This window comes from Cyanistes caeruleus, chromosome Z (genome assembly GCF_971803275.1).
Source record: "Cyanistes caeruleus chromosome Z, bCyaCae1.hap1.1, whole genome shotgun sequence".
Taxonomy (NCBI): domain Eukaryota; kingdom Metazoa; phylum Chordata; class Aves; order Passeriformes; family Paridae; genus Cyanistes; species Cyanistes caeruleus.
Window position 1 is genome coordinate 54,897,264 of NC_141732.1, and position 15,150 is coordinate 54,912,413.

The 15,150-nt window shown below is 43.0% G+C and overlaps 1 protein-coding gene across 4 annotated transcripts in view; it reads right to left on the reverse strand.

Annotated features, from left to right (window-relative positions):
• The window catches only part of DMRT1 (doublesex and mab-3 related transcription factor 1), a 59,441-nt gene extending 45,515 nt beyond the window's left edge, over positions 1–13,926 (reverse strand). The window contains exons 1-2 of one of the 4 annotated variants that reach the window (XM_086866764.1): positions 13,399–13,926; positions 10,109–10,292 (exon numbers count right to left, since the gene is read on the reverse strand). In XM_086866764.1, coding sequence (XP_086722890.1) covers positions 10,109–10,292; positions 13,399–13,683 — 469 coding nt within the window. In that variant the 5' untranslated portion in view covers positions 13,684–13,926. Of the gene's footprint in view, positions 1–10,108; positions 10,293–10,387 lie in introns of all 4 variants that reach the window. The other 3 variants (XM_086866765.1, XM_086866763.1, XM_086866766.1) reach the window with 3 other exon arrangements.
• Positions 13,927–15,150: the final 1,224 nt, after the last annotated feature.

The following is a 15,150-nucleotide window of genomic DNA, read 5'->3' on the forward strand; positions in this document are numbered from 1 at the left end:
TGCCAGTATATGCACCTTTTCCTCACCTACCAACACAACTTGTGATGATGCCAGATTTCCTTTCAAGACACCAATGGGATGATTAAAGCAAAGAGCATGTCCCTGTGAGATGCCTCCAGAAACTCACTTCTGTGTTAAAAATCCCCACTCAGACCTACAAACGAATAGGATCATTTTCCTTAAAACCACGTAACACATACAGTACTGATCTTCCTTCAATTCAGGTTCCTAATCACGATGCCAGGGGATACAAAATTCAAATGCCCTGCAGGATTTGCAACTGCATCAGTATGTCACTTCACCAAACAATTTTGTAATGATAGAAGATTACCAACTTGACAGAATCTTTACCCATGAACTTCTTTTCATTCATGTTGTGTGACATCATTTAACAGCTGCATTTCTCCCCTTCTTGCATATTTCATTTCGCTGTGGATTGTCCCACTATTTTCAAGAAAAGTGATGTCAGGCTGATAGACTTGCAGCTACCTACCCTACCACACTCACTTTTCTTGAAACACTAGCATGACATAATCTTTCTTTAAAGATTTAGGAACTTCCTTAGTGTTAAAAGACTTAGTAGAAATCACAGAGTGGGTCAAGTTGGAAGGGACATCAGTGGGTCATCTGGTCCACCCACCCTACTCAAGCAGGGTCATCCTACAAGACACTGTACAGGATGGTGTCTAGACAGTTCCTGAGTATTTCTAGTAAGGGAAACTTCCCATATCCTCAGCCAAATTGTTGGGGTTTTTTTCTTTCTTCTTCCTACTATTGCATATGAGTTGTCCAGTCCTGCTGATTTCAGCTCCTGGTGGAACTAGAATGTCACCATCTCCATATACAACTATAATACTACCTGTCTTTTTTCAAACCAAGGACAAGAAAAAAATTGTCAAGCATTTCTTCCTATCTTCCATATGCAGAGTTACTATTCCATAATGGTGAAATTATTGGTAGCTCTGTGATTGTGTTTCTAACATAATTCACAAACCCTTTCAATTTCAAGATTTTTGCTTAATTTTATTCTTCACACAAACCTGTATTTTTTAAAAGAAAATGAGATTTGTGCAAAGGAAAAAAAACCCAAAAAACAGAGAGCAATTTCATCCAGAAGACATCTGAGAAGTAAGTTTCTCAGACCCAGACAGAGCTCCAGTCCAGATCCAGCTAACAGAAGCTGAAATACCTCTGATTTCAGCAGAACCAGAGAAGGCACATTTTGTTCACATTTAGCATACACTTAATAAAAATGATCTGCTGCAAACAATTACTGCATAACAACAACAACAATCCTCCTAATATGACGGCAGAAATAAAACTGACAGAAAAGAATATTTTATTTTCACAATTATTTTAAGCTCCAGGTGTTGAATAAGACACCTATGGCAGGAAATTCAACTGTCAATGTCTCTGCCACTGACCACAGCAGAGTAGTTGATCATTTCATGTGTGCTAGGGAGGTAATGCTTGTTCCTTCTTTTCTTGCACTTTTGGTCACTGTAACACAGCTATAGTGATCATATTCAAATCTTTAGCAGAAAAAAATATGAACAGCTTAGGTTCAAAGAAAGTATGTTCAAAAACTTTGAATATGGCTTCAACTCTGTGAAGGTGGTAGGCACTATTTAATGCTCCAGCATATGTTTGTCCACGCTGAACTGAGACAACAGGATTATTTACATATCTGAAGTTATTAGTATGTGTGACAGCTAATGGGATCAGGACCAATAAAATCAGTGCTTCAGAAAATTAAGAGCATGAGAAACAAGGACCATTTTCAATCCTCGGTATAAAAGATGGGAGTATGACTACTCTATGTGCATATCTATGCATATATGTTATTATTCACCTTGAGATAACCTGTTTGAGAAGGAAATATACAAATAATTAACTCTTTGTGTTCATGCTACCAAATCGAACATGCTACTAAAGTGAGTAATGGAAACAAAAGTAAAACCACAACTTTCAAAAGGAGGAAGAAATTAAAAATTACAGGAAATTAGTAAAGAAAAACAGATTTCTGGACAATGATGGTAAACAGCCCAGACACCTGCAGGGGCAAAGAAACAAATTCAGAGGAAGAGAAAGAAACTCAGTGTGAATTAAATCTAAAGGGATTTAAGACATTAACGGGAGATCAAAGAAAACATTAGAAGGGAGGGAAAGCTTCACAAGTGTCTGAGATAGGAGACCTTGGAGGAAATATGACTAGGATAAAATCACTATGGCTCACACTAAAAATAATAAAGGGAGTAGGACGATGGTTGGAATTAGTTGGAGCTCATGCTTGCTTATAAGCTATTATGATGACAGAAACCCAAAAGTTTCTAAAACAGACCAACTAGAAATAACAGGAGGGCTTTTTAACTCTACCTAGTATGTGATGCAAAAACTAAAAGCAGGAGTAGTGAAAAAACACTGCAGATATCCATCAGGCCTGAGTGAGTAAGAATCACACAGATATGAGTAACTTTTGTATATGATTGTCACTGTTGCATGGGTGCAACATTTGCACTCACAAAACTGGCTTCAATGCAAATGCAAATTGATCACTAATGGATGTTGTTCATGCATGACAGAAAAGCACAATGACTGAAACTACAGTGTTTTGCATCTGCTGAGGTTCAGTTGTGCCCATTACTTTAGGCATCCACATAACCAAATAGTGGCTTATTCTGGAAGCAATAAAATAATATGAATAAAGACTGGAGGCAGAAATAAAAAAAAATAAAAAAATCAGACATCCAATCTCACTGCAAAGAAAGTCAAGCTCAGTATTTAACTGACTCTGCAAGCTCTTCAAGAAAACAGAACAGATGTGCATGAACAGTGTTTGTTATTTAAGAAGCTGTTCACAACCCTGATTAGACTAGCAGGTACTCAAACTCAGGAGAAAGTTTAGTAAAGTTCAATAAAACAGAGAAATGACAAGAAGCATATGAAAAAGCATTCCTACAAAAGAAACCTTCAAAACTGTATTTTAGTTCCCATGTTATTAAGTGACAAATCTACTGTAAATGGAAAATAGTTGAACAGGCTGAAATAGGAAGTTATTTGATAAATTAAGCAGATGAAAGCAGTATCTTCAAGGTACAAGAAAGCATGTGAAACAAAAGGAGAAGCAAGAAATCAAATCAGTGCTCAGTTAGGGAAGCGTGCAGTACTCCTTCACTCCTCACTCATATCTTTTCTTTAAAACAAAGAGCCCCACACATTCAGAGAAGTTATAATAACTGTTTCAAGGACACAGAAAGGAACAAGAGGTTAGCTGCAGATAGTGAATAATGTGCCCATGGATTGTAAATTCTTAGAAATTCCTAGTACATTTTCTGCTCCTGCTCCATCCCTTATCTCAGTGTTCACAATAACAAATGGAAAGCACAATCTGGCACAGATAACTCTCTAAATCTGAATGCACATATGCAAACGACAGTGTTACAGAGGAAGGGCTTCCAAGGCACAAAGAACAATTGGATGTGCTGAGCAGCCCCGTTACCATAGCTGGAAAGAGAACTGGATGCTCGCTAGGACACCTCAGATGGCAAAGTCTGCCCAGCAGACAGCAAACACCGCTCGGCAGCTATCTTGCTCTAACCATAGATCTATGTCTGGAAACCTCATGTGGTGTGAAGAAACTTGGACAGAGATGCTGAAAACACATAAAGCCCTATGGTGAAGTATTTTTGAAAATGAAAACAAAAACCCTAAAAAAAATATTTCTACTCCAAATCCTTTTGGGGCAAAAAAATCTCTTCCAAAATATCAAAAAAGGACAGAAGTAGCTGAGCTTCCTGTACTTTACTTCCATATTAGGGCTGAGCAACCTTTCTCTCTCAAAGTAAGGGAGCTGGGGTAGGTTATGATCAGTCCCTGGCACCCTTGCTACCCTGGCACGTTGCAGAAACCTCTTCCCAGCCCCTGCCTCTAGTGAAGACAGCCCTAGACGAGGTTCGGAATACCACTTGCACAGAAAAAGAAAAGCAATCTTCTCTGAGGTTTTTCCAGATCTGTTTATAATTCTATTTGCTTTTACACTTCCAGTGAAGCATCACACAGGACTGAAAGCCTGGCAGGAAAAATAAAACTTCTTAATTCAGACACTTTGAGAACTGATGCTAGTTCTACCTTGTTTCACCAATATGACAGAAATACCACTCTTTTGACAAGTCAGTGCCTCACTGAATGAATATGCACAGCATTTACTTATTAGCTCAGTTAAAACACAGGCACCTACACAAATGCATGTATGCGAAGCTGCAATAATGAATATTGCTTGAAAAGAGGAGCAAAGTGCAAGCTTTGCAAGAGAACTGGAGAATTAACTGGAAACATCTAATCAGGGATGCAGAACCCTGTAACATTATGATTTATTTAACACAGTCAGACAATGGCTAGAGGCAATGAATCACAGAAGAGATGACAAAGCTGCAGGAGATTTCCATCATCTACTTTAACCTGCACATTGATCGGAGTTTACCCCCGTATTAATCTCTTGAGATCATAATCTAACACACTCTTAAACACCTCTCCTGATTATGCTTCACTTACCCCCTTGTCCTTATGCAGGTCACTCCATTGCTAATTGCACTACCAGTTAGGAAAAAAGGTGTCTAGTGTCTAATTTAATTTTGCCTTTTTTAGTTTCAAGCCGTTGCTCCTTGTTATGCTGTCTCAAGCACTGTAAATAATCCCTCCCCCTCCTCCATATTATTACCTCTCAAATATTTATAGACTGTTTATATCCACCCTTAGTCTCCTTTTCTACAAGCAATACATCATTTTTGTCACCCTTCCCTCTATCCTTTCAGATTTATCTATGTCCTTTTATAATGAGATGCTCAGAACTCCTCTACCATTTTCCCAAGTATGGTGAACCCAAAGCAGCAGAGAGAAGCTGGAATGCCCACCCATTCCTGCTTCACAAGCAACTCCTTTTTACACAACTCTGAGCATTACTGAAAATTACAAAACCACGGCCACCACACTGTGGAGTGCTTTGTTCATTGCATACTTGTATCAGTCCAGAATGAAAAAAGCCTGTTAAGGATAAATTTTATCCTAAATCAAGGGAAGATTGTTCAAAGGTCCTGTAATATTTACTTAGTCTAGTAAATCTTGAAAGAGCTTGAAAGACATTTACTAACTAAGAAAATTAACTAACTCTAACAAACTCTTACAAGAGACACATGCAAACGCATTCTTTTTCTCTCAACTGCAATGAACTGGAGAAAACCAGATGGTGGTGATGATGATGGACTAGTTACTGACAGGTGAAGGACACAAAACTTCTCTCTTTGCTAGCTTTTACAATCCAGTAAAGACAGGTGATGTTTAACTGTACTCACTTTTGAACAGAGGTTTGTTGACTCCGGGAGAAGCCAGGGGAAAGCACTAGGAAGCAATGGAAGGAGGTTGGCCGGACCAGGAGGCAGACAGCAACTGAAACAGGTAAAGAAGCAGCCACGGGTGCAGCAGGAGAAAATCATCCCTAGAAACTAAGTGAGGAGACCAAGAGAAAAGCGAAGAGCAGGATGGACTGGTGACCACTGCAAACCCACCAAGATCTCTGAGTGCATGCAGTCATCATGTTCATCCTGGCACAGGCAGCCAAAGCAGCCAATGCTGCCTGCTTACTGCTCAGCCTTGTTGAGGCTGCTGCCACCTGAAACTATCAATCCCATCCACCAACTGTCAATCCCCACAATGCTAACTCTTTTTTTTTTTTAAAAAAAAAAAAAAAAATCCACTACTGAGCATTACTAGGTCAAAAGAGTTAAGATTTCTTTCACAGGCTTGCAAATGCTTATCAGTATTGAGGCTGGATGAACTTCAAATTTAAGTATTGTTGACTTAATGTCAACACAAGCAAGTAGAAGTTTCAGAGATTCACAGAATAGTCTAGTTTGGAAAGGATCTTTGGAGAACAGTTGGCTCAAACTTTACTCAAACCAGAGCCAGCTTCCCAGTTGGATCATTTTGTGTATACATCATCCAGACAAGTTTTGAGCATCCCCAAGCATAGAGGCTCCTGAACCTCTCTGGATAACCTGTTTCAACCCCTAAGCACTCTCACAGTGAAATGGCCACAGCAGCTTTCTCACACGATCAGTTGACTAAAATGAGGCCTTTTTTTAAATGAAACTGAAATTCTGACAGCACATGACCTTACACTATAAATACTGCTAAAGAGCTTTCTTTCAAAAAGAAAATTTCTCACTTTTTTTTAAATCAGGCTATGATATCTTTCAATTATAACAACTAATTTTTTTTTTTAATTCATCACCTATGCAGCCTAAGATCACTATTCATCACACTATGCAGCTGTAAGATCATGGCACTAATTTTTGAAATCGCAATGCAGTGATCAGGAAAGTAAATGAAAAGTAAAGAAGGCATGGTAGGGTTTTTGCAGACAGCTAGGGCACTGCAAGTTCAAAGGGATCTCAGTATCATCACACGTTAGGTACTGTACTACTGCTAACCCCACTATGGTCTATATTTATGAGCAGAAAAAACTCTTCTATTTGTCAAAGAGTTTCAGAGTGAAGGCAGCACCTACTTAGAGAAGAGAAGAATACTATTTTATTTCTGTCAAATATAATAAATGTAACAAAGGGAAATAATAAATACAAGCTTACTATTCACAATTGTTGAAAATTATGTTTGTCAACCAGTGACACTAGGAAGGCACCTGAACACTGCAAAGAGAGGGAAACGACCACAACAGAACATAGGACCAGGAACTGGCATTTTGCATCACACAGTAATCCCATCTATACTGACACTTCTGAACTGGGCCAGCAACAGAACAGAGCAGCAGAAAGAAGCTTTCCAGCACCTTGCATTTATCTGGTGGTGTATCTTGCACCTACTCCACAGGCCAAATATGACCCTTAGATTGTGACAAGGATGAAATATAATGAAGCAAAGGTGAAATGCATTCTCCTCCTTTCATTGTGAGTAGCGCTCTTTTTTTCTAACTCTAGAGTGTTCAGTGACCCCATTTGCCTCCCCTCTCTGGCCCCCTGTGACATCACTTGACAAAATGACAGAGGCTCTGAACTGACAAAAAACAGTGAAGAACACAGGTGTTATAAAATGAGAATGTCTGTAAAACCCATTCTACATGTTTCAACATAATCTTTCCTAAACTTTGCATATCTGTTAACCTATTAAGATATACCTATACTACAGAAGGAAGGACAATTACATCAAATGCCCAGGGATAACAACTTTCGCTGCTCTGTACAATTAAATGGCCTTTTCTTTCACAATCTACAACTTTTTAAGGGGAAATGCACAGAAACAGCAAATTCAGTCTGTAAGACACTCTACTAATGTCCTGAGACCATGGTCTGTTCCATTCCAACTACCATGCAAATTCCCAGGTTGCTTTTGAGTGGGAACATATACTACATCCAAAATAAACATGCTTGACATGGTTGATGTTCAAACACCTATGACCATGATAATTCATTTTTTCCCTTTTCAAAAACAGCATGTCACAATCTGAAAAACTGCCTCTGGTCTCCAGGGGTCATACTATTTCTGATCTGCTAATAAAATGGATACAGCAAGCCATGACTCTCTCTCTGGCATTCTTCTGATTTGTGTGACTCCACATATCACTCCTCTGCTGGCAAACAAGGCTCCATGTGATGGGAGTCCAAAACAAAAACTGCTCTCATAAGCCAAAAACTAACTTGGAACAGACTTACCGCTGTCAAAATCACCTCTTGCCCAATCTAATGTGAATCATACACAGGACATGCTGCACACCTAGGAGCCACCACTTTCCCTGGGGCCTGCAGGGAACTGCTAACTCCCCTTGTCATGAAGGGTTTCACTTTCTCTGCTTGCTTTAATAATTACTGTAAGTTCTTGAAAAATCAGCACCTCAGCCTACCAACCTGAGAAAATGACACTTGCCCCAGTGGGGTGTCTCATTTTGCTCACAGATTAGGGTAGTTTTAAAATCATAAACCAGCAATACAAGAATCCCTCAAGTACGTGGTCCTGAAACAACCCAAAATCTAAAGCCAGAACAGAGCTTATGCCACATGACAATTCTCATCTGAAAAAAAGATCGTTATATGCTAAAAAGAAAAGCATGAGGATATTTAGACTATATTCCTTACCAAAGCCTGTGCTCAGATACCTGACAAAGCTACACTATAGGTCTGGATAAATGCAGAGTACCTTCTCCAGATTCAGTCAGCACACAGTCACTGGTATCAAGTCAAAACCCATGAGTACTTAGACTGCTTTCAGCAGACAAACCTACCACAATTATTAGGGATGTTACTTATACAGTGTAGTCACCTCTGAGCTAAACACAAATGTCTGTTGCTACTTAGGTGCCCAAAATCAAAACTATGAACCTGATTTCCTATTCATTTGCAGATGTTTCCATTTCTGGTGAACAAGGCTGACCCTGTCTTGACTCTTGACTGCAATCACATCTTTCTGCAGATGAAGCTGTGTATTTCAAATGTTGTCACTCACAAACAGTTATTTATTCGGACACAAATAATAACAGTTACTTATTTAGTAAAATGACTGAGAAACAATGTATTTAAAATGCTCAAATTCCATTGTAAGAAAGATGACTGCTCTGACCAAAAATAGTCAAACAATTCAAATTACTTTAAAATTAGGCATTTTTATGTTTTCAAGTACTTAATTAAGCATGTGAACTGCCTTAAACTTGTTTTATCAATGTTTTTTATTACAACACCATAATTTAATTCAATAAATTAGCAATTATTAAAATGGGATTAATAAATTAAATACTGTCATGCCAGTTTGACAGTAAAGTGATTCCATTCTTTGGCTTTCCTGTATAAGCAGGGATCTTCTTGTTCTCCTGAGTTACACACAGTCTCTATATATTACTAAATATACTACTTTAATCTTTAGCCAGCTTTTTCCATGTCTACAGACAAAGCAATATTTGCAGTAATGCAAATATGAAAGGAGTAACTGCATCAATTCAAAGGTGACACTAACATAATGAAAACAAAAAAACTAATAAAAAGCTATTTATTGCTTTATTAAGCAGTTCTTTTAAAAGCTTCTCAACAAAATTCCTCCACAGTGGTCTGAAACTGCCTGTCTGCACTAGATCCAACAAATCCATCTGACATACTTTTAATGGCCTGCAAAACAGAATAGCATCACTTGACAGACACACACACATGCACTGTCCTTTTATTAATTAATGCAAGGCACTGCTCACTTTAGAATCATATATCTGGCAAGTATATTCACCTGTATTACTGGCATGTGTAGAGATGATTCAAAATGAATTAAATTTCCTTTTCCTTTTATCTGTATTTGTTTGCTTTTTTCTGTCTATACACAAATAATCAATTACACCAGCTCCTTTCTTCTTTCTTATGTATGTTCAATCACTGTATCTGTCAGACATAGTTAGGAAAGGGAAAAAGCAATCTGCATTTTGCCTAGAGTCTTCACTTGCCTAGCATCTTCAAGTCCCACCTTTGTTTAGCCATGGTTTCACTGAATATACAGACAAATACTGTTCATTGTTGTTGGTTTTTTTGGGTTTTCTTTTGCAAATGTTAAATCCAATACAGTAAGTTTCAGCAAAAGAGAAGGATCACATTACTCTTTTGTAGTTTATCACACCATGTCACACAGAAACAATGTGCCACCACATCAAAACATGTAAGGCTAGCAGCTCTGCTGCTGGGGTCAATAGCATCACCCATGTACTTAGCTTCTATACATATATGACAACTCTCAAATTTTGAAGAAGCTACACACATAGCCAAAACCCACTTACTATTTCTGTGGCAGGACTACATGTTTTGGGACAAAGAACAAAAGCTTCCCATAATTCTCTACTTACAGTCACATACCCTTATCAAATTTTATTACAGCACCGGTGTGTGTAAAAGAAATTTTGATTTTCAAGTAAAAATAATCAAATAAAATATTAAAGACTGGTACTGGATCTTTCCCTTCCGCTAACTGTACCAAAAGTACAACTGCTGGGGAGAGGACTCTGTCACTGCAAAGATGAGAACAGGTGTTCAACAGCAGGCACAAGCAGTGTTTGCCAGTGCCCCCAGCACTCTACCTGGTGGTGTACTAGCTGCTGTCATGGCTGTACTTGTCGAGTGCATTGGGCTGCTGCTTTCCAGTGAGAGGCAAGAGCTGCCACCACTGTTCTTCTTAACAAACGTCTCAGGGACACTGGGCAGGGGCACAGGGTGGCTGATTCCCAGTTCTTCTTCCTGAGCTTGCTGTCTTCTTAGTGCAACCTAGGAACAAAAGACAAGACATAGGACATGCTCTGTGGTTTTCAGCACAATTGATACCGGCAACAACGAACAACACAGATTCAAAGCTCATTTACCTCTCTGTACTGTAGAGCAGTGCTGATCATAGAACTGTTAAGGTTGGAAAAGACCTCCAAGACCACTGAGTACAGTTTTCAATCAAATACCACCGTAACTAACTGGTGTTAGCTAACTGCCAGATCCAGCTGTTTCTTGAATACCTCCAGGGATGGCTCCTGCAGCAGCCCATTTCAGTACTTGACAATCCTTTCTGTTCTTCCGAATGTCAACCTGAACCTCCCCTGGCCCAGCCTTAGTCCATTTCCTCTTGTCCTGTCATTACTGGCTGCCTGGAAGAGGCTGACCCTCACCTGGCTACAACCTCCTTTCAGGCAGTTGCAGAAGGTCCCCCCTGAGTCCCCTTTTCTCCACGCTGCACAAACCCAGCTCCCTCAGCTACTCCTCACATGGCTTACTCTCTAGGCCCTTCACACAGTCAAGCTACAAGTATATAAAGCTATCAAAACCCAACCCCTTTTTGTGTCCAAGCACACACGAACACGCCTATGAAATGCTGGTCACATACACATCTTCCTCCACCAAAGCCAGATGAAGACATGTTACAGCTGACTACACTCTCCCAACACAGCTGCTCTTGGGACAAGCACATTGTACAAAGTGCAGTCACTGCCTTCCTCTCTGCTGACAGAAAGCTGCTGGGTTAAGAAGTTAGTCTGCTTGCAGAGTTCTGTTGTGCCTCTTATCAATATAAAGCAGCTCTTCATGAGAGCTTGTACCTGCAATCTGCTGCTCTATCCACGCTTGTTAGGTTCCCAGCTGGCTCTTTGCTGGAAACGTTATCCTTCAAGGAAATTCCAGCCTACAGTACACGTTGTACAGAGAGAACTATTATGGAAAAAGCGTGGCAAATGTAGGGTACCATCCTGCAAGCATTTCAGACTGTATCACACACACTGAAGATAGCTGGGCAGCTCTGGAGAAGCAGTTCTTTCCCAATCCTGATAATGGTCCAAAGTCTAGCAGGCACTGGCCAAGCCTATAGGCACTACACAGTCTGGACATGGGTGCAAACAAACCATATTCATTGCTTACAGATAGCCCCTTCTGCCTCATCTGAACAAGCAGATCAATTGAACACATCTGTCCACCCATGCCATAACTGCGTGGGGAGTATATATGGCTCTGCTGGAGCTACCTACCCTGCTATTTGTCACGTGCCTGATTTGCATCTTTACTTGAACCCTGGAAATCTGTTCCAGATTACAGACTGGGATCATGAGCTTTTCTTGTTGGAAATTATCCTGGGTATCTGGGACAGGACTTCCTTACATTTTCATGTTCAACAGCCACACTTTTTCCTAATACAGATGTGTAATTCTGTTAACAGAAGTTAGTATTAGCCCCTGCAGTAAGAAACATCCCATACAGAAGGTGCAGAATTGCAAACACCACTGTAACTTTGACTTCACAAGCCAATAACCTTGACCTGTAAAATTCCACCAGCATCAAGGAGCTAACTGCAGAAATATATCAAAAGGGGGAAAGACAGACTTTCTACATGTAACTCCTACACAGATAAGGTTTAGCTAGGAAGGCTTTCAAAGCTACTTTCAAATATTAGACAGGAAAGAGAATACCCCCAGGAGGACCATCACCAGAGCCTGCTAGCAGGAAGCAACTACTACCTGACAGAAATAGCTGAGCAGCAACAGAGTCTGTGTTGACGAGGACACTTTGCACGGAGAGCACTGCACTTAGTGCTCCCTTCCCCGAGGCAGACAGCAAAGGGATTCACATTTATTTTTCCATGGTTCACACCAGGCAGAGAAAGTACACGTAATTTGGGCATAATAACTATTTCTGGGCTGCCATACCACCGCCTAGGAGGAACTGTTTAAATTAACAAAAACTTACTCCCACTGAGTTCTGAGGATGTTTTATATACCTGCTCTGAATAACAGAACAAAAAAGCCGGGAAGAATTTAATCCAGAGCTGCTTAGGGTTTTAAAACACATTTTATACGGAATCACGAAGCCCTGAGCACACACCACCAAACTGATGGGTCGGTCTCATATCACTGCCTTCTCTCGCAGCAGCAGCAGCAGCAGCAGCTCGAACGCCTTGTCAATTATCTGCCGGCAGGGGATCGTCTGCACAAGGTACAATGCCCCTCGCAGAACAAAACTTCTCAAGGCAGCCGCTCCACTACACGCCCAGGACTCCCCTTAGTAAAGTTTGCAAGACAAAGATCAAAAGGGTAACAGCCATACATTTATACCGCCAGAATTGTGGCTTCAGCGAGACTATGCAACGAAAAAGTTACTCCTACCCTGAACTGGACACCCTTTGTTTTCTTAGCCCTCAGAACACTGAGCCCTCGTTTAGACTTAATATACCCCACCTACACAGCTATGTGAGAAGCTGTTACACACAAAATTTCGAACAACGCCTTTAAAAAGAGTGCCCAAAATACTAAAAAGTTAGAAATGCGCTCAACTGAAGTCACCAGCATCAGGAAACGCAGTTTACACCGAGCCTGAAACCACCAGCACAAATATCCTCGATAAGCAATTCGTCGGCTAGATGATTAATTTTCTAGTTAAATGCAACCTGTAAAACGGCCACTGACGGTGGCTTAGGTCCCGCTCCATGCAGGTTCTACAGCCCCCAGGGCTGTCCCCCGGCTGTCCCCGGCTCGGGGGAGCGGCGCTCGGCCGTGTCCGGGGTGCGCAGCTGACCGCTCACCGCTGCCACTCGCCCCGACGGCAATCGTCCGCGCCTTATGGGCATCTCCCATTTCTTTATGGAGGAAAAAAAAATAAATATAAAATTAAGGAAAAATTTAATTCGTGAGAAATACAGCGGTAAATCCCACCGACATAGGAACGAAGCGGTGTAGCTCCTGGCTCCTCTCCGGGGCGAGGCTACCCGCGGCTGCGGTCTCGCAGCCCACCGCACCTCGGCGCGGCCGCTTGGCCCCGAGGGGCCCGAGCCCGCTGGGCGCGGAGCGGACCCCGCCGGCGGCAGCGCGCCGCCGACAGCCCACCCCGCTCGGGCACAGCTCACCTGCGCTGCCATGACGCGCTGCCGCTCGGCGATCAAGCTGCACTTGTTGCACTGGCAGTCCCGCCACATGCAGAAGCGCTTGTGCCCCTTCAGCGGCGAAGAGTAGCCGTGGTTGCGGCAGCGGGCACACTTGGGCAGTCGCGGCCGCTTCTTCCCCGCTGCAGCGGCGCCCCTGTCCGCGGGGGTGGCCGCCATGGGGGCCGCCGCCTTCCCGAAGCTGCTCGCCTTGTCCCCCGGGCCCGCCACGTCCGGGGGCTTGCTGAAGGCCGGGGTGTCACTGGGCATCGCGGCAGGCGGGGGGCAACCGGGAGAGTGGTCTGCGCACTTCTGCCCCGTCCTGTCCCGCCACCCCACGCGTTTTGGCGGGCAGCACCGGGCGGGCGTCGCCCCTCCTGCCGCGCCTCCCCCACCCCTGCTCCGGGGGGTCCCTGTGGCCGCGAAATGCTTGCTACCCCGAGGGAGCGGCCACCCTTCCCTTCGCGCTCCTCCCTCCCCCACCAGGCCGGCCTGCGGCGGGAAAGGCGGGCCCCGTCCGGGCCGGTCCCGGTCGGATGCACGGCGGGGCGGTGGGTGCGGGGCCGGGGCGGCCTGACGGCCGGGGGTGCCGCGGGGCTCGGCTCCGTGGTGCTGGCCGCAGGTCCCTCACGACAGGATGCCCAGGCCCCGGTCGGCGGCGGCTCCGCGGCCGTCCTGTGGCCTCTGCCCACCCTCCCTGCCCCGCAGCGGCCAGCGTAGGCCGTGTCCACGGTGGTGGTGCCGGACGAGGTCTGCGACAGCAAGGCGGAATCGATCCAGAGAGGACATGTTTAAGCCCAGTGGTCCCCAGGGCTGGGTAGGTCAGGTTTGGGCGGACGACCAACATGGCCTGGCCCGAGGAGTGGTGTGACGCCCGAAAAAAACACCCGAATTGCCGCAGCTCTGTCGTGGGGCTGCTGGCGTCTTGCTGGACTGCATCCTTCCTTTACGGGTTACCTTGCACTTGTATCCCGCAATGTGTGTAAAGACCCCTTGATCAATATCTGTGTGGGCAGGTGATTCTAGCAGGTATAAGGGCGAGTGAGAGCACGGTGATAACTCGGCAGCCATCACCTCTGGAGCTGGTGTGGGTGGCAGAGCTGCTGTACTCTGCAGGGGAAGACAAGCGAAGATGCTTTTTTCTTCTTTACATAGGCTGCCCTTCCAACTTGGCACTATGTGATTTATAAACACATGCAGCTCTACAGATATTATTTACAGTATTAATATTTCCTCTGTTACACCTTTAAATCTTTCTGAGCTCAACTTTAGATGACGCTATCTTCATGCTGAAATGAAACTATTAAATTACATCTCAATCTAAGATGAATGACAACTGTCAAATGAGTGACTCAACAGAGATGAAGCAGAAAGCACCTGAAATTATGTGAGGCTGATTTATAAAGATTGCATAAAGATTTCTATAGCCCCAGCTTCATGACTCAGCATATCAGATGGCAGTAAGTTACAGTAGGTAGAAATTTATTTCTGCTAGAAGAAGCCAAGAAAGGCATCTCTCTCTTTGTGATCAGCTAACACCAAGCTAATTCTGCTCAGACTGAGCCTCCATGCTGGAAACAGTGAGTGCCTATCTTAGCCTGAAGAAAGTCCTGGATCCTTGCTGCTTGATGCTTTGCATGGGCATTTTAATAAATTACATTTAAAGAACTTTTTCCTCTATGGTACAACGTTGGAGACATTTATCTCAATTTATCTCCAACATTTATCTGGACATCT